This window comes from Sinohyriopsis cumingii, chromosome 4 (assembly GCF_028554795.1).
Source record: "Sinohyriopsis cumingii isolate HCF-2022 chromosome 4, ASM2855479v2, whole genome shotgun sequence".
In the NCBI taxonomy this organism is placed as follows: Eukaryota; Metazoa; Mollusca; class Bivalvia; order Unionida; family Unionidae; genus Sinohyriopsis; species Sinohyriopsis cumingii.
Window position 1 is genome coordinate 4,166,883 of NC_142964.1, and position 26,966 is coordinate 4,193,848.

The 26,966-nt window shown below is 38.9% G+C and overlaps 2 protein-coding genes across 2 annotated transcripts in view; one reads left to right on the plus strand and one right to left on the minus strand.

Annotated features, from left to right (window-relative positions):
* Nucleotides 1-26,966, plus strand: part of LOC149800551 (uncharacterized) — a 123,352-nt gene that overhangs the window by 61,423 nt on the left and 34,963 nt on the right. Inside the window, exon 10 of the mRNA XM_089954434.1 lies at nt 17,756-17,931. Coding sequence (XP_089810560.1) covers nt 17,756-17,931 — 176 coding nt within the window. The remainder of the gene's footprint in view (nt 1-17,755; nt 17,932-26,966) is intronic.
* On the minus strand, nt 177-26,758 carry LOC149800552 (uncharacterized). Its single transcript, XM_089954500.1, has 2 exons — nt 26,667-26,758; nt 177-696 (listed from the first exon to the last, which is right to left on the minus strand). Exons 1-2 carry the CDS (start codon nt 26,720-26,722, stop codon nt 276-278), a joined length of 477 nt encoding a protein of 158 aa, XP_089810626.1. The 5' UTR covers nt 26,723-26,758; the 3' UTR covers nt 177-275.

Sequence of the window (26,966 nt, forward strand, 5' to 3'; positions counted from 1 at the left end):
ACGGACTGACCAATGCTGATACAGATTCCATTTATTCAACTCATCCATCCTTAATGGTCCTGACCTTTAAGAAAGTTTGGTAATATACATTTCTACTAATGTAGCACAGATAATGGATTTGAGTAAATGTGTGCACAGATACTGAGCAAACTCAACAAATGAGGTTTGCAACAAACTGCAATTTGAGAATGTTTTATTCAGTTTCCAGTACACAAATATTCCAACATCTCAAAATAATGATGAGAAATGAGTCCATTATGTCAAACTTCAGTACTTCATAATGTGCACTTCTTAATTTTCGTCCTAGTCAGATATCCAACTTTAGGGTCAAACAAGTTAAAGCCTTTCTTTTTCGGGAAGCGAACATTATTGAGGAATCTATCAAAGACACAAATCGTATCTCGACCCTTCAGAAGTCTCCGGAAGAGAATTTCTTTCTGAGAAGGAGAGCTGAGTCTCTTCTCCAGACCATGTTTTCCTATTCTTTTGGCAGCACTGGGCCTATAATGTACACGAACATTTGTCCTTACACACTGAATATTCTGCTGCTTTATGACATTGTTGATCTGTAGGATATGTGAAGTATTCTGGTGCACCTGTCCTTGAATCATTTTGGTAGGTTCATACTTTGCACTGCCCGATTGTTGGAACGTCAAGAACAACTTGCTTGGTTGCTTCTGTCCAGGGAAAAGTGATCTATGGAGATAAATGAAAGTTAGAAAAATTAACGAGTTGAAAAAAAGTAAATGACATCATCTCTGTCACCTTTCCCACTCTTTATCACACAGAGTCTCATACAAAGTCATACAGTTACCTTTAAGAAGTAAAAATGCCAGTCAATTGAAGGCAAATATTTTGTCAAAAAAAAAAAAGGTTATCACAACCAGCAGCAGAGGGGCTGTACAGACCGAAACTTTTTGCACAATAAACCCCTCCAGGAAACTATTCCTCGATAGAGGGCTTATTTCGACGAAATAAACCCTTCTATTCAGAATACAGGACAAAAAAAAATGTCCCCCGAAAACTCGAAGAGTTTCCAGGGACAAACTCGTTGAGTTTGCACTGACAACTTGGGTTACTTCAATAAATCTGAAACAGTTTCCGTGGCGGGGTCGTTATTGAAAAATCCATGGGTCGGGTCCATCCCCTCTGCTGCTCTGGGAAATGAGTTTCCAAGGAAAAACATTTTTATGTTAGCGGAATTAAATCATTGACAAATAAATAATGGCAAATATTGGAGAAGCACATACGACTAGATTAGCTCGAAAACGTCTCGAAGCAATTCAGAAATTTCTTCCTGTCCGTGATAGTGTCAGACAAAAATTACAACTAAGACAGCAAGCACGGGAAGGCTTTGCAGAGACTACGGAGGAATTATTTAAACCCGTGACCAAAGCTACTGAAAAATCCGCAGCTGTTACCAAAGAGGCTTTAATAGAGCAAAGGAAAATTTTACAGGATATTTCAGCTGGACTTAAACCCCCGCCTCCACCCGATGAAGTTGTTGTGTCAGTACCTGCTGGTAAGCGAGTAACAGGGAGAATTACTGACCCCGCCAAAAGATTTACGCCGGATTATATTGAACTTCTTAAAAATGTACCAGAAGAGAAATTACCTGAGACAATACTGTTAGGATTGATTAGAAGAGATGTGTCTTTAAACCCAGAACACGGTTCTATGACAGATGATAATTTTATCAAATATTCGTATCGTATACGTGAAAATAAAAAACAAATCAGCAGGGACGATACAAAATACGATAGACTTGTAGATGCTATACGTAAACTTGAAATTCCACCATCGCAACCTCAAGAAGAAAAATCACCGTTGCAACACACAGAACGACAACAATATCCTTCACGGCGAAGAGCAATAGATCCTGACCTAACTCCGTTAAGTGAATACGAGGCTGCATCTGAAGGAAGTCCGCGGGGCCAAAAATTCAAACAAACTAGGTCGCCGATAATTAGCTTAACAACATCTTCTGAAAGTTTGCCTCAAGACATTTTATCCCCAAGAATTGTACCATCAACAGGGGAGGGTTTAGGATCCGGTTTTATTGCCTGCCCTAATAATATCATCGATGATGTATCACGGTTGGAAGTTCTCATCGGAGGAAGACGTGCCGGAAACAATTCTCCGGAAATTATAAATGAAGCCGCAGATATCTGTCAGAGACTATTTCAGCGTGGCATCATGGATATCAGCATCTACCGGGGGCTCATTGATGAACTCGCAGACGGTTACCACAGCGACTAATAATTAAATTTGCTAGCAAATTCAGTTAGATAAACAATAATTAAATAAAATGATACTACACGATTCTTTTCGCAGACCAAGAAGTGTCAGAGTAGTAAACTCACGATTACCAGTATACGAGGTTGTTTACGGAGATGGAGTCGGTGATGTTGTTAGGGATTTAGTCACAAGAATCGCTCCGAAAGCTGGACCGTTAGCAAAACAATTCGCGATGAAAGCCGCTGATGTTGTCAAGGATAAAGCCATTGGCACTGTTGGTAGTCTTGCCGGGAAAGCATTTCAATCAATCAAGGATCGACTAGCACAGCTGATACGAAAAAAAAACCCAGTCGAGAGGTTGGTGCCAGTAAAACTACCATCCACTGAAGCTATGCCGGCAAATGTTAGTAGCGTAGTAAATAAGGCCGTAAATCAGAAATTAGCTGAGATCGCAACAGCAGGAATTACCTCCAAAGCGTTGCAAGATAGTGTAACTGCTAATTTGATAGCTGGTAGTGGTTTCCGGTGACGATAACATTTTAATTAGATCATCACAAATAATAATAATGTTTGCACGAAAATCCAATGACGCGTTTGATATGTCCAAACCAGTACTTAAAGATGATTCTGTACGTGATTTTCAATATTATTCTTATGAAGCACGTGATCCTAACCAACGCGGAAGAATTGAACTACAGGTCCAGGATACAAGTAGATACTTCTTGCCCGCTGAGGCCTTCATCGAAGTTGAAGGTAGGCTTTTAAAGAATGATAACACTAACTACGGAATCGGCGACCGAGTTGGATTTGTTAACAACGGCATCATGGCGTTATTTAAATCCGCTATTTACATGATAGATGGAAAAGAAATTGAAACAATTCATGATAACGTCGACGTTGCCACAACAATTCTCGGGTTGGCGAGATACTCGGATGATTACACCAGATCAGCCGGACCATCAATGATGTTTGCAAAGGATATAACCGACAGCCCCGAGAACAGGAATGTAACAATGAATAATGCCGGTGACGCAGTTGCATCGATGAACGAAAATTTTAATTTGGGTTTTGCAACACGTAGATCGATGTTAAGTGGAGATGAAGAGTTCTCAGGTGTGATTCCATTGTCTCACATCTTTGGATTCTGCAGAGATGTCCACAAGGTCATATTCGGTGCCAAACACACAGTTGTACTTGTGCGAAAACCTGATGATAATGACGCTATCTGGCGAGATGCTGCTGTTGCCCCTGGTCAGGTAATACTAACTAAACTGTGGTTGTGGATGCCAGTGTTGTCTCCGTCAATCACCGAAGAACAACGACTGTTGTCTTTCATGGACACGGGCGGTAAATCACTGCTATCCTGGAAAACAACAACCACAGACGTTATTCAGGGTGATAATGGTGGGTTGTTTACATGGCATATATCATCGCAACAAGGAGTATCAGCACCACGACATATTTTCATTGCATTTCAATACCGTGCTAGAACAGATAGCCAGGAAAGAAATCCAATGGTATTTGATACACTTGGAGTTTCTGAAGTTTCGTTGAGAATAAATGGGCATCAGGAGCCATCTGAGGATATATTAATAGATTTCGAACATCATCGTGTCGCACGCGCGTATCATCGTCTGATGTCATTTATGGGGCGCGACCTTAATGTAGACACTGGCCTGCAAATATCACAGCGAGACTTTATGAGTTTATATCCGATTTATTACTTTTCGCTGGAACATCTTGATCTGGTTAAACAATCTGTTGTCGACCTACATTTCCGAGCTCGTGTAGGTGTTCCTGCTGGTGGTTACAGAGCGATTGCTGTCATACTCTCCGATAAAGCAATGCTGCTTGAAGGTGTTGGCGGACGAATGAGGGTCATCGACGCTCCAATCGAGAATATGTAACGCAATTAAAATCAAACTTAGGATATAATGTCATACAGTCATGTTAATGTCACCTTGACTTCCGGTCAAACGAAGAAATTGCAATCAAAGAACGCAAGCACGTGCGGGACATCAATAACACTAAAACGAGATCAGATTACTGGTGGTCCAAACAAATTGTCGTTGACTAATACTCAGCTTAAACATTTTAATAAGGCACTAACAGCAAAAACCGGTGTCCGACTTGATTTCTCTGCTGCAGCTATCAAGGACATGACTAAAACCGGTGGAATATTTCCTCTTCTCGCAGCAATACCGGCGTTGATTGCCGCGGCAGCACCAGCCGTAGCAAAAGCCGCAGCACTCGGTGCAGTTGGAACTGCAGCTGGAATGGCACTAAAAAAGGCAACGGGAAAAGGATACAAGAAAAAAAAGGGACGCGGTCTAAGACTACCAGGAACTCCACCATCATGGTATCCAAAAAAATTCTAACGCCGTTGAGCAATTTTGATTTACTCGATGCTGTTAAAAAATTGCGAGTAAAACATTTCAGAGGCGTATTTATGCAAGATCAATTACCGCAACGACCGAATAATCCAGAAACTGGCATTATCAATCTCGACAACAAAGATGGTCCGGGAACTCACTGGGTTGCTTACGCGATCGATCCACGTGGAATTATCTATTTTGATTCGTACGGTTTAGCACCGCCAGTTGAGTTTCTCAAGTATGTCAGCAGATTTTCTAATGTTCCAGTGTGGCAGTCGACGTTACCAACACAAACATTAATTGATCCGCCCATTTGTGGGAGGGAGGTTTTAAATGTTCTTGATGCAATCTCAAGAAATCCAGCAACTCCTCCTCATAAAGTAGTGTATGAATATACCGCATCGAGAAATGCTAGCATTTGAAAAACAGCAATAAGAATAATGGTGGATATTTACGGAAGACCTTTCACACGAGGAGGTAAACCAAGCACAGATGCTGATCTCTCAAAATATGCGACCAAAGATGAAGTCGATAATCTTTTGAATATAGCTGGAGTTGACCCAGATGAAGTTGCTATTTTCCAAGACAGGCAAGGAAAACTAAGAACGAGCAACATTAAGTGGAATGATATAATTCGCAGAGTTCTTGGAGCTACCAAGGATAACTTCGTTGCATTTAGTGATGGCGGCCGGATCAAGGACTCGAATATATCAATCGCAAGCATCAAAGACAGTATTGATAAAGGTGTTGATAAATGTGTGAAAAAAGCCGGTGACACGATGACAGGCGAACTCAGCATGAGCGGCAACAAAATAACCGCGTTAGCGAATCCCGAATCCGACCAGGATGCGTCAAACAAACAATACGTGGACATCGTCAACGGTAAACTAAATACGCTGCGTGCAGAGCATGATGTTCACGTGGGCGCGTTTACAAGATTTCGAAGAAACTTCGTAAAAACTGATGAGGTCGTGGATAAGTTCTTTGGGACTCCTCCAGTCGTCGATGTAAAACTCGCTGATGTAAAGACCGACATTAACACGATCAAACAAACACAGCAGGATATCGTATCGGGTATTCCTGATATCGTTAACAAAACCAGTTTGATTAAAGTTCCCACTGGAGTTACTCCGGGGCATATCACCAACATCGTATTCACGGTATCATCGGGATTCGCAACATGGTCACGACAAAATAACACTATCAAATATACAGCAACAGCCACCGGTGTTTACAGGTTGTCTGTGTTTTCAGCCGCTAAATTTGAAATCTTCACAACATATCCTTGGAGACATTCCACCGATAAGTATTCCGGGGTTTGCACTGTAATACTAAACAGCGGAACCGAGGAAACATTTATGCTTGAAGCCGAGGACGATAGTTTAACAGCAACATCTTACTGGTTTTGTTTGGAATTCGTCGCTGCAACGCCTCAATTGGTTACCGCGTAATTGAATAATGTCAACGACGCCAGATGCTCAACAATATCGATACAATCAAGTCCGTGAGTGGCAATCTGAGTTAAAAACTGTCATCGAAGTAACTAGTCAAAAAGTAAAAAAATACAAGCGCCGCATAACAGTGCTGGATATTATGGTTTATTCAGTATCTGCCGTTGTTGCATCTGCCGGAGCAATACTATCAGCGGTCACTCCGGTAACTGCAGCAGTCGCCGCCACGATCTGTGTTTCCGCGGCCACAACAACAGCTGGAGTTTTCGGCATCATAGCAAAAAAAATATCATCATGTGCTAACACAAAATTACACGATTACACGACAAAATTAAATACAGCCACGACCGCATATCAGAAATTATCATCGCTGATATCATCATCGTTAGACGTGCAAAGTAGCGACGCTACGATATCAGATTCTGAATTCAAACTAATGTCAGATGCGTACAATGACTATTTGAAAACTAAACAAATAAATAATGTCAATAGAACTGCTTCAACAAATAGTCACAAACACAACACCGGTAAGGACCACAATGATCTCAGTGTCCTCGACGACACCAGAATTCGGTATTAATTTTCGAACTCCAATTCCAGTGAGTGAAATCGCGTTAGCAAAGCTCAGTGTGTATCACAGCTGGCCCAATGTTAGGTCGGCATCATTTGGTGGTCTGCAGCCAAATAATTCATTCGTGTTCGGGAAAAGCAAAGCCGACTCCGGCGAACAGGGTGAACTTGACTGGAATACAATTACACTTCCCACTGGGAGTTATCAGATCGAAGAAATCAATAATGAGATACAACGCCAAATAAAACGAATCACCGGCAAGGAAGCCAAAATATCTATAACAGCTCATGAACCAACGCTGTCTGCGGTCATTGAAATCTCAACGCCAGGATACGCCGTGGATATTTATAACAGCTCAATCCGAACATTATTAGGATGGCCAAAGGCCCCCGAGGTTAAACCTCGTCCACCAAAACCTGAAAAATCGGATTTTATGACCTATAAAGAAGCACTACACGACCTCGAGTACAATTATTATTTACTCCTTGCAGATCAATTACTAGCAAGAAAAAGTACTTTAATGCCCGATACTTGGAGTATAGAAGCTCCACGTGTTAAGGGGGGGCAGGAGCTCCGTGTTTACCGTCTAGATGATATAGAATCTGAATTATTTATTCCGATCAATCTAGTACATAAACAACAGCTACAACTCCTGCGAGTATATTTCCAAGATTATATTTCTGATTTAACAAGTCCGCGTGATAATATTATCACAACCATAGAAAAACTAAACAAACTCGCATCGGCCATGGAAACTATAAATCTAAGAATAATTCAGGCTTTACTGGATCTTAAAGACTATATCGATGATAATTATAGACAGATAGCCAGAGCAGATTTTGCAATTAAATATGGTATTCAAGTGAATGATATTTCAGATTTTAAATTTCCTGGATATAACGTGCCCGAGCTGAGAAAATCAGTCTCTGATCTCATCGATCAATCTTTCGAAGATATTCTTGCCGCGTACGAACGAATAAAACCACAACCTGTTATTCTCAAGCACGACAACAGTACAGCATCCGATGGCAGACACATCTCACCCGGGATCGTAAATATCACAGATGTTATTGCGGTCAATCTTGTATGTGACGTCATCGATGGCAGTTACAGCGCATCAGATACTACGACGGCACAACAGGGGTTTATCCTGTATACGTTCACACCAAGAGACCCCCCTGGTTTTCTGATTGTGCAAGAACCAATCAATCCGGTCTATCTACGGTGTCATAACCCGTGGTTGTCAACGATAAATTTCAAACTCACCGACCAGAGGGGGAATTTGTTGGACCTGCGTGACGAGACTGTTAGTATAAACTTACTGGTGAAGTCCTAAGTCAAGGGATCCATAATATTTATAATAGTTTTTTTTTCTGCACTGATCCATTTTCGTCATTTTATCGTGCAAATACCCTATCAAAACCAGCATAAGTTATCGTTGAAAGTGCTAGCACGCATTTAAAAAAAAACGGTTGTGTATAATGTATCAACCCGAGTACATTCATGCACGAGTTCATATTCATGATAAGCAAATTCTTTACGAGGCAATAAAAACCGCATTTCAAATACAGACATTCCCAGAACAGTATTTCCCCGTTAAAATAGTTATTGACGTGTATGGTGACGAAGACTTCTTGTTAACTCCGTCACAATTAACAGAGCTACAGCAAAATCATATGATCATAGTTTGGTGTCAACGAGAACAGATTATGAACTATTCTCATTCCTGTATTGATGTTGAAACGCTTAAGCAAATCCTGAAAATCTGAAAGCGCCCTTCACTTGAGAAACTCTTTGAGTTTCCAAGGGCAAAAAAAATAATACACTTTTTTTTTTACCCGTGGAAATGTGCTTTACACTCCAAGCGGGGGGGGGGGGGGGGGGGGGGGGCGCTAGCGTTCTCAGGTTCTACTTTCACTTTGTGCTGTGAGTCACACGCTATGCGGTTTATACTTCCTTGTCGGCCTCGTAGTCAGAAACACTAGTATTTTTGTCAGAAATGCAAGGCATTTCCGTGTCTAGATTCTTTATATAACCTTTTAACCGTCTCACCCTGGTGCTAATTAATTTTCGAGTCTCATACTCTTGTGACAATCCAAGACGAATCTTCTCAACTGCACGGCACAGTGGAATAAATTCAGATACCTGATTTTCAGTTATCCCGGCAAGTGATCTGTAAACACGATCTTGCAAACCCTTAATGAACCTATAACGAGCAGGGAGATTGTTCTTCCCCAAGCGTGATAGCTCATTCAAGGATTCAAAATCTGACATAATTGTTTCAGTGTCTAGTAAAATATTAAAACCTCGCTGTTGTAATTCTTTAATTTCAACAAGTATGGTATTTATATTTTCGTGATTCATATTATTATATATTTTTATATTTTTAATAGAAACACTTTGCATGAGAAACGCTAGCTTTCCAAAACAAAACGAGACAGTCGGAAACATTTATCCCCTGCAAGGGCCTAGATCGTCAAATAACGTTCTAGAACCCCACGAGGACTGCTTCCGACATGACAATACAACATGTAACACGAAACACTTTATCCCCTGCAAGAGCCTCTAGATCGTCAAATAACGTTCTATAGGCTCAAGAGGACGTGTTTAGTGAATTGACAAGGACAAACATATAACACGTAACTTATCCTAAGGACGGACCCCTCTGACTGCCAAGTGACTCAGAGGCACATTTATTTACAAGACGAGACAGCCCTGGCTTCTAGGATCGAGTTCTCTAGCAGGCCCGGCAAACATTTATTTGACAACACAAACAACCTTTACCTCTGATTCGAGTATCACAGCAAGCAAAGGTACAATGAACATGTAATCTTATCCTAAGAGACGGTACAGAACAGACAACCTTTACCTCTGATTCGAGTATCACAGCAAGCAAAGGTACAATGAACATGTAATCTTATCCTAAGAGACGGTACAGAACAGACAACCTTTAACCTCTGATTCGAGTATGACAGCAAGTAAAGGCACAATGAACATGTAATCTTATCCTAACTTATCCTAAGACCTTATCCTATGACGACACAAACATACACAGGTGGGTCATTTTCTACGGTCAGCAGCAGAGCAAAACCATCCATTGAATCGACCATTGGATGGTGCACAAAAGACACCCGCCATTGGCGGATTAAATTTATGGTTTTGCTTGCGCGTGCTGACTTTCGATCGACCCAAAGGTCTTAGGGAGCGATTTCGTATATAACCCAACTGTTACTTGCGAGTTGGAAATTCGCTCTAGCAGTGGGCGGGACTTGTTTAAAATATTTTAATTGTATGTTTTCTTAAGCGCGGTCATATAACAAGCACAGAAGAGCAAAACAGTCGGATATATTCAGTAAAACGAGGATATTGTTTGTAAAAAAATATATATTCTACGGTAAATAAATGATTACATGTTATGAACTCGATAAAATATTTTATCAAGGTGGCTTTCTTAGGGGGAGCAAATCCTCTGACCAGCAACGACAACTCTGCAAAGCGTTACACACTCTCGGAGGAGTTATCGTCGTTTGTGTCAACGATAAGAGTTATATAACAGAATGAAATCTTCTGTTTGAGCTTCTTTGAAAATGCTGTTTTGTAGATCCCATCTGCGACATGCTGTACAGAAGGTGGACAAATACCGAAATACCTACCGGCTGCGCTCATTGATTGAAATATTATTTCTTCACGAGTCTCAACATTCACAGATTTCACTGCTCTTCTTATAGCTGTTTTACATTTAACTCTTCCTCGTATGGTATTCTTGCTCTGAGTGATCGCTTGAAGGTTTTCAATACTGTTATCAAGTCTGTTCCCGTTAATATGATCAATGACAAGGCCTTTAGGGATCTCTCCGTTAAAAACCTCATAGACGAAACGATGACATAAATACCTCCCTTTCCTAACAGTAAATCTTAAATAACCAGCATTATCAACTGTACCAACTTGTTTCCTCAGCCTGTAGTTTCTCACTATGCCATCTCGGTTTGCCTCATAATTTGGAATAGTTGGATGTCGGACGAATTCTTGATTCATTATACTATAAGCAAATCATTGTCTAATTCATAATTTGTCTGAAAACTTATTTATGTAATCACGCTCGCATTTGAGAGCGTTATCACAGTCTGGATTTTTTTTATCATAATACCGTTTTAGTTCTCGATAGCGTTTTCCACCACACGCTGAACATAATTGCGTTTTTCCTCGTACTCCAATGCCGCATCTGATACACGGTATCGGTCCTAGACTCCCACCGCGGACCTGTTGAGCATGTTGTCCACAGTATTCGCCTCTGCAGGGTTTGCTACACGGCGCTGATGAATTTAGTTTGATCCACTTGCATTGGTTCATCATATAATATATTTGTCTATTTAAATATTTGTCTTAATTATAATAATGGGTTTTGAAAGACTATCCAGAATAAAACCCATATCAGGTTCTAGATTCGATCTTGACCGGTTAACCGCTGATCCACGACGAAGAGAGTTAGCAGAGGTAATTGGTGTTATCAAGAATGCCAAAGAAGAGTTTCGTCGTGATGGTGCCGCACACACGTGGTCTTCGTATAAAATTATCCTCGGAAACGCGAGCGTTTCTCGGGAAATGCAAAGCATTTCTCGTGACCGTATCATTGATGCTACCATGAACGATACAATCGCGCGTAACATAATTGGGTATCTCGACGATAGAAGATATTTCGTACAGATAAAATTTATTGTTGGAGTCGGCGAGGGAACGTGGATTATCAGAGACAAACTAGACCCTGTTCTTGATGCCAGAGGCGTTCGTGGAAAAACCGTTCTGTTAAGTAAAGACTCAAAACCGGGAGTACTTGTTGGGATTGATATACCATATTATGCCAGAGCGTATCCTGTGACCGCAGTTGTTTATGGAATTTATCCGATGAAGAAACCACGCGTTGATAAACTCAAACCGATGAAGGTGTCGGTGTTGAATTGTGTAGCTGAGCGAGTAATGGAACATTTTAAAAATGCAATGCGAGGAAACGGCCTAACACCGCTAAGACAAACTAAAATAACAGCGTGGGCGACACGAGTAGCGGATAAAGGAGCGTCAATAAATGATGTTGCTGAGCTAGAGCGATTACTAAAATTTCCTATAACGGTTTCATCGTTAACCGGTGAGGTATTGTATGAGTGTAAATACAATTCCCGTGGAACACCAATAACTATTATCGATCATAACAGTCACGCCTGGACTGACTCGGTTAGGATATTTCCGCAAGACCGTGTTGTGAAGTATTATCCGGAATTGCAAAGCAATTCTGGGAGCATGTTTGATTTTATTTATCAGATAAGTAAAACCGATCCAGTGTCTGTGTGGTTATTCAGAAGTAGCGAAGATGGAGAATATGATCAGTTTGTGAGACCCAACGGGGAAATATACAGAACAATGGCGTTACAGCAGGAAATGAAAAAACTCGCAGAAAAATATCATGCTGGCAACACTGATACGTTACTGACACACTGTTTTACTGTCCCGGGTGTTGTCGCGCATGTAGCCCGGGAACGAAATTCATGGAGACCAACTCCGAAAAGTTTTCTTGCTGATATCCAGCAGAGCTGTGTCGAATACGGACACGGCGGTTTGTGGAATACTCAGTATGATCACCGCGGTATGATATCCGTGGACATGACGGCGTGTTATCCAGGAAGTTTCCTTGGGCGTGGAGAATGCAGCGAATATTTTAAACGGTTTGGCCACGCTGGCAATACCATGACAAGAGTAGCTGTCAACGGTGTTTTACCCGATTTTGACTTGACCGGATTTGCTTGTGTGTCGTCGTTTAAATTCGCTAAGGATTTACATCCTGTGTGTTATGTTTGGTTTGGCAGACATTTCGTTGAGAAGCGATGGGCACCGATAGTGTTATTGCGATACATGCTTGACAGTCGAATACTGTTGTCGCTGACGGTCAGCGAAGCGATTATATGTTATTGTCGTCAAACCGAAGTTTGGTTGCCAACTCCAACGCCGGTTACGTTAGAAGAAGTCATCGAAGATTGGTCACGAGAATATCCAGAAACTTCTATCGACGCTATCATCAAGAAAGCTCCTGAAGTACTTAAAAGCAAACTCAGAAATGATGAAAGCACAGCAAAAGATCTAGGACGAAGAATAATAGGGAAATTCACTCAAGGTGGAGCGTATGATCATAAACAACATCACAGTCGATTAATCATGGACAAGACTGAATTGGATCTTATTGTCGCTGATGCAGCCACGAACAACATGTTCTGTAACCGCAAAGATGTGTTTCTGTCAAACGGGGAAAAACTAGGGACTGTTTTTAGTTATATTGACGGAGAATCATCTCAGTACATACATTTGAGATCTTCGATGCTGGCTTATGTATCCATAAATTTGTTGTCGATGATCAATAGATTCCCTGTTGCCGCAGTGAGAGTTGCAACGGATTCATTTTATATTGATAAAAAACACTCAGCGCTGTTGGATAATGTTATATCGGATGATCCATCGTGGGGCTCGTGGAGAATAAAGAATGAAATGTTACACGGATATTGTAAATCGGCTGATGTTGAAATCGAGGATGAGTATCGCAGCGCAGAAATATCTTCGATGGTTTCGTCGGGGGCAACTTCGTTGTTGCCGCCGGTGCACGATCCTGTTACAAGACACAAAACAGTTTATCTGAACGGTCCTGGTGGTTCTGGTAAAACAACTCGAGCGATTGAATTATTTAGAAACTCTGACATGATTGTGCTAACACCCACACACAGACTTGCCAGGGAGATGAGACAACGGGATGTTAACGCGTGCACGTATCACAGTTTTTTCAAATACAGCGGCGGCACGTGGACACCTGAACGAATGGGAACGAAATATATTCCCGAGAAAATCATCTGGGATGAGATAGACACTGTGCCGTTGGATACATTAAAACAGTTTCTGGATTGGCTGCTAAAGAAAAATACCGCAGTGGTGATGTGCGGCGATCATGGTCAACCACCCCCATTTACAGGTGAATCTCCACACGAGTGGCTGAAAACTTTTGTAGATTATTATGAGGAAATAACTAACGATGTTAGAGCACTCGATGAAACGCTGAAAGAGTTTAAGGCACTGATCAGGCTACAAACCAATAAAGTCCAGTGTGAGATAATGCGTGAAATAATTCCAGAGACTTCGCTGAGCGACTTTTGGGAAACGTGGAAACCAGGTGATTTAATTGTGGCAAGTAGAAAGATAGTCAGGGACACACTTCAGCAGCGGTTATTTCAGTTACATCAGAAGAAATTTCCCATGTTGCCAGTGCCGTTGTGTTATAGACCAGCTGATACGCGATTGCAGAATATTGATGTTGATATTCCAGGGCGCCTGACTGCGTCGGGTCCGGAGAAACAGAATTTAGTATTAAATGATATTGTCACAGTTGATGTTGATGCTGTTGAACAGGCACTGAAAATGAGCAAATCCCCGTGGACGCTAGGATACGCTATGACCATCCACAGTTCGCAGGGACTAACTATTTCAGATACAACAGTTTGGATTGTTGATGATCGCATCGAGTGGTCAAATTTAGTTTATTTAGCCGTGTCAAGAGTAAGAAGGATAGGTCAGTTACGAAGAATTGTATTAGATGATGTTGTCAACGACAGCTCAATCGCTGATGACACAATAAGAAAGAAATTAGCCAGTTACAAACAGAGCGACAAAAAAAATGGTAGAGAGTTTGATCCCAAACAAAGTTTGGATGTTGAATTTGTAATACAATTACAACAACAGCAGAATAATCACTGTGCGAGTTGTAATTGTTTATTGCTGTGGCAGTATTCGAAAAACGACCCAAGGCAATTCACCGTAGATAGAATAGATAGCAGTCGCGGTCATACACGTGAAAATGTGATGTTGACCTGTCTTGAGTGTAACCGACGCAGAGGTGTTGCTGCAGTTATTTAAATGATTGAATCACTTCAGTGCGGATCACTTTAGTGATCGGGGTGGTAATTGTGTATCCTCGGGAATCACCTGAAGTTGCTCGCGTTTAAATCCGCGTTGAGGAGCAGTCGAATCTAATCTGTAGATTGCGTTTCTCCCAGTTGATCTGGTTATGCTGGATATCTTATGTGTAGTAACACTCCATGTGGGATCGGTTGCTCTTTTTTTTCCTCCTTCTAGTTCGCCTGGTTCGTATAAATACCTAACGGTGACATTACCCAGCAGTGGGGACGCTAGCGTCCCTGGCTGCGTTGAAACATTTTGTTGCTGTTGTCCGCGTTCACTGACGCGGGGTATATATTTTTTTGTGATTGCATTTACAGGTCTCATGTTTGTTGTTCTGGTAATTTCATTATTCAGTGCGGCTATCACGTTTGGCAGTCTTGCAACCCATTCACGAGATCTCGTATCGTAAATGAATTCCCTCGCGTACTGGTATCCGAATAATCTCTCAGCGAGTGTTCTATTAAATCGCTCAACAATTGCCTGATCCCGATGAATTTCAGTATGTCCTCGTCGTATGGTAACGTTATGCTGCTTTGTCAGTGATGACACCGCGCCCTGAAATTCCTTGCCAGGATCAACTTGTAATAATCGTGGCCAGTTTAGAGGTCCTCGTTGATAAATTCGTTTAAACGCAGAGGCGACTTCGGACGCTGTTTTAGTCGCTAACGGTTCTGCTTCTTTGTATCTACTGGCAACATCAACTACTGTTAGCGCGTATTTGTATATTTTTCTACGGACAGTATCATGAGGCAGGAATAGTATGTCAGCCTGATGAACTTCATTGGGCACACTAACATCAAAATGTGCAAAGTTGATTTGTCGAGGTGGTGGTAAGTAGATTTGCCATATTGCTTGTTTTGATAGCCAATTTTTGGCAACCTCGCGTGTTACTGATGCCGCGTTGGCGAGTTTATTAATTGCTGAGTTACCTCTCCAGTATCCGATTGGGGAATAATAAATCGCTTGCATTTTTATTTAATTATCCAGCGCCTAATACTAATTTAGATTTCATCGCTGATCTTACTAACCAATTAGCGAGTGACTCCTTAAATGATTTATTTTTTATGGCGCTTAGTGCATGAATTAATTTCACATCCGCGATATGCCTGTCTTGTAGATCTTTACTTCGATAAGCAACATCATGTATGTGACACGCTGCGTCGATAGCGTTTATCGGATACTCTCCCGGTTTTGGTTTAGATTGTTCATCAAGTCTGATATCTAGTCGGGTCCCTGGACTGCAGTAATTGTATCGTGGGAGATGTTTTTCTCCGGGATACTTTGCCCAGGGAGTTCCGGGGAGCTTTCCAAGTTTGGCTGCAATGTCACCTCCGCTAAATTCTCGCTTTTTTTTTGAAATCTAAATTTTTTTGTGCCACATCGCGTACACTTACCAGAAAGTGCTTGTCTGTTATTTTTTGTTGTAATGGTTGTTAGATCATTCGTAGGGGTTCGTGCCTTACACTTCACACAATATAGATCCATAATTATTATTCTTTATATACAAATGGAAATTACAGATTTTTCTGCGACAAAAAAGAAAGAGCCAGTTAAGCATAATTCAGTGCTACCAAACTCTATCCGCGCGATTATAATTGGGCCATCCGGTTCAGGTAAAACACAGCTGTTGCTGAACTTGATAATGAAGTGGATGAAATGGGATAAACTGTATTTGATAGCTCCATCTGTAGATGATCAACGATGCTATAACGTTATAAAAGATTTTAATGAGAGTGCAAGCGCGCTGAGTAAAGACGGTGAGGATGTTGTTGAATTTATCACTGATATCGAAGAAGCCCCCAGCGTCGAGGATCTTGATGAATCAATTAACAACCTAGTAGTGTATGATGATGTTATGTTGGACAAGCAAAAAAATCCCGCAAGAATATTTTCCCGGGGACGTCACAAAAACACTGATGTGATTTATGTTACTCAGCGTTATACACAAATTCCTAAAGTAATCAGGGATAATTGTAATCTTCTTGCGATATTCAATGGAGTTGATACACATACACTGAGAAATATTCATCAAACCTGGTGTGGTGGCGATATGGATTTAAATAAATTTAAAAATTTCTTCAGTCATGCTCAAAGAAAACCTCACGGATTTGTGACAATAAATTTACACGATCCCAGAACAAGATACCGTATTGGACTTGATACACTATTTGCAACATAAAAATGTTTTTCCTTGGAAACTCATTTCCCAGAGCAGCAGAGGGGATGGACCCGACCCATGGATTTTTCAATAACGACCCCGCCACGGAAACTGTTTCAGATTTATTGAAGTAACCCAAGTTGTCAGTGCAAACTCAACGAGTTTGTCCCTGGAAACTCTTCGAGTTTTCGGGGGACATTTTTTTTTGTCCTGTATTCTGAATAGAAGGGTTTATTTCGTCGAAATAAGCCCTCTATCGAGGAATAGTTTCCTGGAGGGGTTTATTGTGCAAAAAGTTTCGGTCTGTACAGCCCCTCTGCTGCTCAACCAAATAATGTACCATTGGTGCATAGGTGTGCATGAATATTAATTTGAACGGGTCTATAAAACTTTCCTGTGTAAATAGTGATATTTATAACATGAACATGCATTTTCACTTTTAAGCCCCACCCATTCTTCATTGACGGTCATATCAGCCATGATTAGCGAAAGAAATTTCTGGTTAGAATTAATTACAGGTAAAAAAAATGAAGTTATTTTGAAACCACTTATTAGCTTAAGAGAAAACATGCTTCATAAGAAAAAGACACTGGGTTAAGCACCTCCAGAAAAACGGGTAGTACCAGATATATTTTGAAAGAGGAAACCAATTGTACATTCATGTCATGAAACTTATGTCAGGATGGGTAGTGGATGAGAATGTACATAGACAAACAAGTTCCTCTATGTACACTTATGTATTTTATGACATTGTTTGCTATGGTGGAGAACAACTGTATGGCAGCAAAAAACATGCATGCAGACTACCCACCATTATATTTGGCTCATGTGGTTGTTGTCAGTCTAAAATCAAATTACTAAATGGATGGATACTGTGAAGATGTTAGAGAAAAAAAAGATTGCTTGCAGCAGCATTTGTGAAGAAGCAATCATGCAACAAGGTGTATGAATAAATGGTAGTTCTTGTATTGTGCAGATGTTATGGTTTTATGAACTGGAGACCTATGAGTATGAATGGCATGTCTGCCCAAACTTTTACGAACTGGAGACCTATGAGTATGAATGGCATGTCTGCCCAAACTTTTACGAACTGGAGACCTATGAGTATGAATGGCATGTCTGCCCAAACTTTTACGAACTGGAGACCTATGAGTATGAATGGCATGTCTGCCCAAACTTTAATAGTCCTCTATGTTGATAACGGGAAATTTTGTTGAAAAGACATTTTTTGCTTTCACTGCACAAAGACCCTGGTTTTTGACCTTTAAACCCCCAAACTATTAGGATTTTTCCTTATCCTAAGTGCAAGCCATCCAAAATTTCACCTAGGTCTGTGATACAGAACTGATGTTATTACATGTATGTGGAAACTATTCTTTTTTCAGTCAAAGAAACCTTGATCTTCAGACCCCTAAATCTACAGGCTTCCTTCCCCCAATGCAAGCCAACCACAAAGCTTGGTTGAGGAACATGATGTCATTGTGCAGAAACCAATTTTGTTCTTTCAGCCACAATTACCTTGACCGTTGACTTTTTTTCAGCTCGAAAGGTAATAGGGTACTTCCCCACCCAAGTGCAAGTTGTTGACAAAATGTAGTAACTATAGATGGTTGAGAACTTGTGTGGAAGCCAGGTTTCTTTTTATAGTCATAATGATATTGACCTTTGACCCTGAAATCAATAGGTTTCTTTACACTAAATGCAAGCTGTTCATAAAGAATGGTAACTGTAAATGGTGGAGTTACTGTGTGAGTACCATTTTTTTCTTCTTTCAGTTATAGTGACCTTGACCTATCACCCTGAAATCGACAAGGTTCTTCCTTACCCGAAGTGCAACCAATTCACAAAGTCTTGTAACTGAAGATGGTGGACAAAAGTTAAATGTCCATAATGCAAACTGTACAGACAAATGGGCAGTCAGTCAACATCAACTATACACACACGACCTTACTGCAAGCATACAAAAATTATCTTGCCGTTGATAGTATATCAGAATTTTTTTTCTGCAGATGCAACTTTTTTCACCTTGTGTTTGTGGAGTTGGGTTGGTTGAGGGTTTGAAATTTGTTAATATAGGCAACCAGGAAATGCACATTATCACCAGAAATAAAAATGAATTTAAACAACTGAAATATACTACAGAAATCAATAGAACACGAGAAATTTAAGTGAATTTCAACACCTGAAATGTAATACAAAAACTGACAGAAAGTGGGTGAGCATACTGATGGAATAGTTTCTGAGGTAAGGTAGAGGCCAGTTTAAGTTGCAAGCAGAGCTAGAAAGCAAAAATTTGGCAAAATGCTTCTTCACACCTGCTAGGCATATTCCAAATATGGTGCACGAATAGTAACTTCACTGTGAATTCTCACGTGTGAATATTAGTCCTTCGTACGAATACCCCTGCAGCTGCTAGTATGATTTTTACGTCTTTTTGGTATGATTGGGCTGGGGTTTAAACCCACAATCCCTGCATCAGAGGCAAATGCTCTAATGACTTGGGCTACTGGAGTAGTGTCCTCTTTTTAGTTATCAAATTTATATTTGTAGCATAAAAACAAAGAAACGTGTATTAAAACCATTTTTTTGGGTGCTAATTTAGTAACATTTGTACCACATATAAGCCCAACTGCAAACTGCAGACCCTTATCTGCCATTGTAAAATGTGCTGGCAGATCTGGGTTTATGCAGTTTGCTATGAGTAATCAGCAAAACAAACAAAACAGACCCTGATCTGCAAGCACATTGTGCAACAGCAGTTCAGGATCTTTGTTGTTTTCAGTTCAGCTTGATGTGTAATCAAGCAAAAGCCAACATGTTTTGTAAAATTCAAAAATAATTTATTTCCCTATAATACAATATAAAAATTTAAAAAGAACTTGATAGTATTGTGAAATAAATCCCAAACAGTCCAAAACGGTTCTATCACCAATGCAGAGAATCGAGTTCTAATTAAATTCCAGGTGTTCCCTAACAAAGCTTCATCTCTGAATGTGTTGTAGTATGATAAATCAACCCTCCAAATTAGTGTTTATACTAATGGAAAAATTGTGGGTCTGATGTCACATGTTTAAAAAAATGTGCACTTGTGCTACATGCAAATCTTTCCAGAACACACCTATGTACAGGTTAGAACCTACTGTTATTTGGTAATAGCCATATCTAGCACAAAATTCAAAATGTTCACAGGACAGAGGGTTGTGCTATTCCATGTTGATTTACAAGTTGTCAAACAGGATGTGATCTGGAAAGATATGTACATATTACTAAAAGAACCCTTCAGCACACTGAAGCTATACAGCTGCAAGAAATTTCAGTAAGTGCATAAAATGTACAATGATGTGTGCAGATTTTTGCATGTTTTAATGAATAGGTAATATCTGCCCATTAACCATCAGTCAATATCATTACAGGTATGGGCTGATTTATTAGCCTAAGTATGTTGATATTCCTCTAATGGTATGTAATGTGGAGATGTGCCAACAATCTTCTGATCAATCACAATTATAATCCAAGATATTCTTGTCTGAAATCACTATAGTTCCAAATTGATGTTCCAGTCCAATAATATTACCCATGAGCACTTTGTATTTCCAGTGAATAATATGTGTGTGTGTGATCTGGAGTTTTAACGTAGCTTTAGCAATTTTCCAGTCATATCGCTATGAATCTGCAGTGTGGCAGTTTATAGTGATGTCTAGCACTGGGGCATCATGCCGCAGACATGTAGCATATGTCCCACCCAGTCACATTATCCTGATACCAGGCTGACCAGTCCTAATACTAACCTCTTAATTCTGAGTGCCAAACAAGGCAGTTGTTAGTACCATTTTTCTAAGTCTTTGGTATGACTCGGTCGGGGATCGAACCCACGACCTACTGAATCCAAGGCGGACACTCTAACCACTAGGCCACCGGAGCGATTCAAGTGAATAATTTAAATAAAGAATTCCACCCAAACAAAATAATGAACACAACAAGAAGACTTATTTTGCCTAAGATAGTAAACACAAGAATGAATTTCTCAAGTAAACAAGATTATATAAACAAAACTATGACACAAAAGTCCAACCAGGATGAGGGCAAAAAGTTCATTTCTAGAATATTCTAAGTTGTCAACAAGACAAGGTCTATTACTAAAACTATAAGAAAGAACATGGGAAACATCAGGTACAACAGGTTCCTCATGGGGGAATTCCAACATTCTAAACCCAGACAAAAAACATGTTTACTTCTATTTATAATGATCATATTATTTAACCCACACTCACAAAGAAATAACTATGTATTAATTGTTTACAAAATAAAACTTACTGGTTAGGTACACAATAAACTTGATTTTGGACATGGTCAAATCCAAAAACAATTATATACATCTGATCATGAAGAAAAAAAATGAATACAAATACAAATTAAATATATATATAACAATGGAGGAACTGTACAGATTAAACAACATATCCAATGTATCGCCTTAAAATCTATAAGTCACCTATTTTGGAGGTTACCATCCAACACAATCAACAGCTTTACGCAACAGTTGTTACAATTCAAAACTGACATTTTCTTTTCAAATTATTTGTAAGTTATGATGGTTAATTTGTGCAGAGTCAGAAAAATAACTGATAACATTGCTAGAACTAAAATTATACCAATTTTTCATATCTGAATCTTTGCTGAATATATTACAATAGAAGAATTATAATATTCATCAGTGTTAAGACCAACCAGACATCATAATAAAAAAGCCTTTTATTAACAAGAGTCCCTTGAAGCCGCAGATCTATTCTGGTGGCAAAAATACCCAGGAATTCAAGATAAGACCATTCTTTCTTTTAACTGTTTATTATCGAAACCATCTCACATATTCTTCAGCAACAAGACTGTCAAATTAGCTGCTGTGGTAAACATACTGATGTCCACTTAGCCCCATTTTATTGACAAGGTGCTATAGACATCATTATGAATCTTTTGGTGAAAACCCCATATCAAGATGAGTAGTGAAAAGAAGATTTTAAGACCATTGTCGTGGCAGCCATATTGGATGTACGACTCACCCTTTCATTTCGAGTCAGACCAACAAGGTATCATATGAAGCCTATTGGTGAAAACCCCATGCCAATGTAGCCATCCATTTGGAGAGGAGAAGATATAACAAGATTTTCAAGATGGCCAGTGTGGCAACCACATTGTACATTAGATCAGCACCATTTAGAACCAAGCTGACATCTTAAGGGGCCATCCATTTAGTATGTACGCAAAAATCTGGAAAAGCTTGACCCCTCGACCCATCCCTGTTAACAGGTATACTTTTTTACACACCCCACATGCATAAGTATGCTTGATGCACCCCTTGTGAATTCTACAGAATGGCCTATATTTAATCCACGCACGAACTTTAAAGGATTAATAATATTAACCTGTTTAATAAAACAGATGGTCCACCAACGCTGAATGTCTGGGTGCATCAAAGCAATAAGCTGTGCAACTTTAAACAGCTGGTCTAGTGTCCGCTAAAATTCAAACACCGACTGAACCTAGTCGAACAGGTTAGGTATTAGAAAAATTATTATCGAGGTTTTACCCCCACCCCCGTTTCCTATGTGTATGTACATTATCAGTAGACCCCCCCCTCCATACGGAAGCATATGCATTTGGGTTACCCCACTTCATGTGTACGTACTAAATGGACAGCCCCATAGAAGCCTTTTAATGAAAACCCAATGTTGATATGACCACCCTTTCAGGAGCAGCAAGATTTTCAAGATGGCAGACATGTTAGACATCAGATAGCACTACTTTCAGCAAAACTGAATTGAATTTAAAAGGAAATTGGGATGTTCCACTTGTTTACTTTTATCTATGCATATTAGGCAATATCATGGTGTCAAAAAAGCTCACTCTTGTTCCTAAGATTACTGAAAAGTATGTTTGTAAAACAGTCATGTTCTTCATGTAACATTTTCTTGTACGTAAGTGTGCATAATTCCAATTGCTATAAATGTACTGTCATGTGATTGACTGTGAACTTTGTTGTGATAGTTCTCTCAATTTTTCTCTCACAAATTGGTAAATTCGAGACTACTTTTGTGTCTTAATCAGCTTTCACTGTCCATCTCAAACTTTTAATTAAAAAAAACACAATGCTCCCTCCCCTCATCATTATGACTTCTGATGGAAATTTTCAACCTCAATTAAAATCTCTGATTAGAATTTCAAAACTGCAACAGCAGTCTTCCTGTACTCCAGTATTGACTTTTGTGGTCAAGCAAAGCATACGGCAGGCTTTACGTGCAATTCTACATCAAATTTCTTTTTCATTTTTCCTTCAAACAGCTGTTGTAAATTGTCATAGTCATGTGACATAAGAATCGTTGGATGTCTCTAAAAATGTTCTTGATTTTCGTTGCAAAAAAAATCAAAATGCAAAGAATGCAAGCACAATGAATGCAACATGTAAAGTATGTTTGCTAGAAAAAAGTAACTGTCGCCCTCATCAATTCTGACACTGTGATGTGGTACTGGCTAAGTCATCTTAACTCTTAAGTTAAGTGTCAGTGATAGACTTAGTTCCACAATAACAATGAATGAAGTGCATTGATGAGCTTGCCCAAATGGTAAATTCACTTTTTTTTATAACTGTTGACAGGCTTTGCTGGGTCTCACTAAACACCCCAAGACACCCTAAGACTCTCAAAAAATACATCAAGACTCAATCATTTACCTACTTTAAATTTCAACAACAATACAAACAAACATAGAAACAAAAAGTGTGAATATTTGGCGATTGTTTATTTAACAGAAAAAGTAGTGAGATCAAAGATTTGCCAAGGGAAACAACTCTCATTTCGACGAAGAGTGTTCGGGTGCAGTAATGTGAATATTTATCAACATTTATAAATAAGTAGCAATATCACATGGGAGCAAGACATTTCGACCCCAAGAAAATTTCCTAGACATTTCGACCCCAAGATACTTCAACTCCAGTCAAGGGATAATTCGCCCCCATTTCATGCATATTGAAAATAATAATTAGCACTAATATTAATTTCCACTAATCACGCCATTATTCATTGACGTCTATAATTAAAGAAGATACCAACACATCTCTAAGTCGCTGGAAAAAATGTCAACAGTTAATTAAAATTAATGAAAAGAAATTGCATTTAATGCACACTAGAAATTTGCAAAAAAAATCTGATTTGTTTTAGAAACAATAATTAGCACACTGCTATTGGTCATTCGCACTAATCACATGGTTATTCATTGATGCCTGCAATAAATAAAAAAAAGATCTAAACAGTTAATTATAATTAAATTCACTTTTATTAAGTTAATCAATGAACGCTAATTTGAATGAAGAAAAAAAAAAGGTTTGAAAATTAAACACACCACACGCTTTAAATTTGTACAAAAGGACCACACATGTGTGTAAATTGTGGATTAATTTATAGTAATTACACTTTATATTGTGACTTTTCGATCAGATATATTTTGGTACAATATGAACTGAAAAGTGTTAATTGTGACAATATCTTTTTATCCTTGTGTACAATATCATAATCATGTCAGGCCTTGTTAGCTTATTTTGTCTTGTAATATATGCGGGAAATGTCAGCATCGCATTTGCGATACAGGTTAGTGTAATGATTCATTATCCTTTTTTATTCTGTTAGTCTTCCTCTCTTAAATATTTATTTATTTATCTATTTCTGAATTGAACATACCAAGTAGCATAGATGATGCTTGTATATTCATACATTTTAGATATAAATGTATATAACAAATGTGTTCTTTCTTCGTTAACTGATAATTCGTGCTATCGTAAAGAGCGCTTCTATCAACCATGAAATGGTGCTGTGTCACGCTGAAAAGTTTGTGTATTAGATCTTGCACGTGTTGTGGTTTCCAGTCAAACGAAAGGTTGTAGAATGTTATTGATGGATGCATTGTCATTAGTCAAATTCACGCGTTCAGTATTTTTGCAGCTATCTTTTTGAAAAAATATTTATGTTGTCTTGGTTTCAAGTTATTTATAAAGTATAGTGCAAATGTCGGATGCTGTTCATTGATGACTGTTTCCAAAAGTTCTGATCGACTTTCAAAATCTATTGTAGTATTTGCGTCTGTGATGACACCGGTATCAAATATTTGGGTCTTTATTATATCACGTTCACCCTTTTCCACCCATATTTTATTTTGAAGGAAGTGCCTGACATTATCTTTCAGATATCTCGTGCAAAGATAGCGTGTAACCGAGGGGAATACAGGCTATATTGGCTAGGTTATACTCTTCTCATCATCACTTCCAAATTCAATCATTTCAAGCACTCTTACTTCCACGGACTCAGCACCTCTATCTAGTTCTGTAACAATATGTTCCAGAAAGCTCTTGTAAGTTCTGTAAGAAGCATCTGTGTACAGAAGGACAGGATCAATACATATCGGATGATTGTTTATACTGTTTCCGACAACTCATTGATACGTTATACCATCGTTTTACTCATCAATAACTCTTTGATATGTTGTAATATCGTTTTACTCGTCAATAACTCTTTATGCAATTTGTTTTGTAAAACTAATGCGAAGAAAGCACGATTTGCTAGAGAACTCAATAGTCAATAAATATGCATTGTTTTTGATAATGTTGATAATGGCTTGATTTACTAAAAGTTAATTTTATATTTTCTTTATGGAAATATTGTGTTTTGGTAAAAAAATAAATGTTAATGCGATAGCTCATATATATTCTTTCTGATTTCAGCTAGAAACTTGCTATATTAAATAAATTTAAAACGATGAAAATCTACCTTGTATATTCTATTACTATGCTTGCGAAAACATTAATAACTTCTAAAATAAACCAGTTTTGTGTGTTTCATCGTTTTTCTTCTTTTAATCAGTCTGTAATTTGGGTAATATATTTGGCATGTCCTCTGGATTTGCTATTGAGACAGTAATTAATACTGAGAATTAAACGACTTGGTTGTTTGTGAGTTATTGTTGATAATTAATTGTCTATGTGTCTGTACCAGTCATTAAATGGCCTGTATAATCAGTCAGTTTAGATACATTACATCTGATATATCAAGCACGATACTGATATAAAATCGAAAGGAATTACAGAGCGACTTTCCTTCATGGCTACTTAAAATCAAGGGAAATCACTCGCATGGAGCTTGTAACACTCTTTGGTCATGTATTCTAAACGTCTCTGTCAAAAATGTTGATGCACGATTTAAAATTAAAATATGTATATAAACAGTTTATAACAAAATAAATGAGAGAAGTATGGTGCATAGCCATTAAATAAGGAAATTGTTTAATAATATTATAAAATTAAAGAGATCTGATGCATAAGAATTAGTTTCCATAGGTTATTGGAAATAGGGACATCAACCAATACTATTAATCGTTGATGGTAACAATGTCCGTATGTGTTTTTGCTTTGTTTTCGCTTCTTAGTACGTTTTTGAGAGCTCTGGTGCCAATATATGTAATATTGGGGTGTTCTTGGAGAGTCTTGGGGTGTTTAGAGAGACCGGGCTTTGCTTACATGTATTTTAAGCGCCGTGTATTTTGTCCAACCGTATGCATTATACTGTGTTTGTATGTCTAACAAATCATGCTTGATTAAATGTTTTTTTTAAAATTTATTTATGTGATGTCTGTAATAAGCTCATTATAGATTATGCTTTATTGTTATTTTCAATCATGCAGACTTTTAAAATTAAAAATCATAGCTCCTGTGGACTGGCCCATGAGCCAATAGTTTTGTCCTTGAAGGCGAGTTGGGGTTTGGACACTTAAGACTTTGATACCAAAAATAAATGGCATTATCTAAAATAAGAACAAGAAAAACATTTGAAGGACCGAGATCACTATACCTCTGGATAACTGCATAAGTGTATCTTCCGCAAGCTCGGATTTGCTGTAGAGCCATGTTGGTGTGCAATGCCAAGTTGACCAGACTGGTATTCATACTGCATACTCAAATATAGACACTAAACCCCCCACCCCGTCCCGAGTCATTGCCAATGCAAAGTTTATGCAACTAAAACTTTATTATCGTACTTCCATTATTGCATGAAATTGGAATAAGATTCATACAGATTTTTTAACACACTGAATATTTTGCGTTTTATGATGTGAAAAATCACTAAAGCAGAAATAAATGTCATATTCTA

Bases quoted from the DNA above. Each gene is read 5' to 3' on its own strand.
- LOC149800552 (XM_089954500.1), bottom strand. From the start codon at position 26,722: ATGGCTCTACAGCAAATCCGAGCTTGCGGAAGATACACTTATGCAGTT. The intron at 697-26,666 runs GTATAGTGATCT...TTATCTCCATAG, and splicing joins ACTTATGCAGTTATCCAGAG to ATCACTTTTCCCTGGACAGA.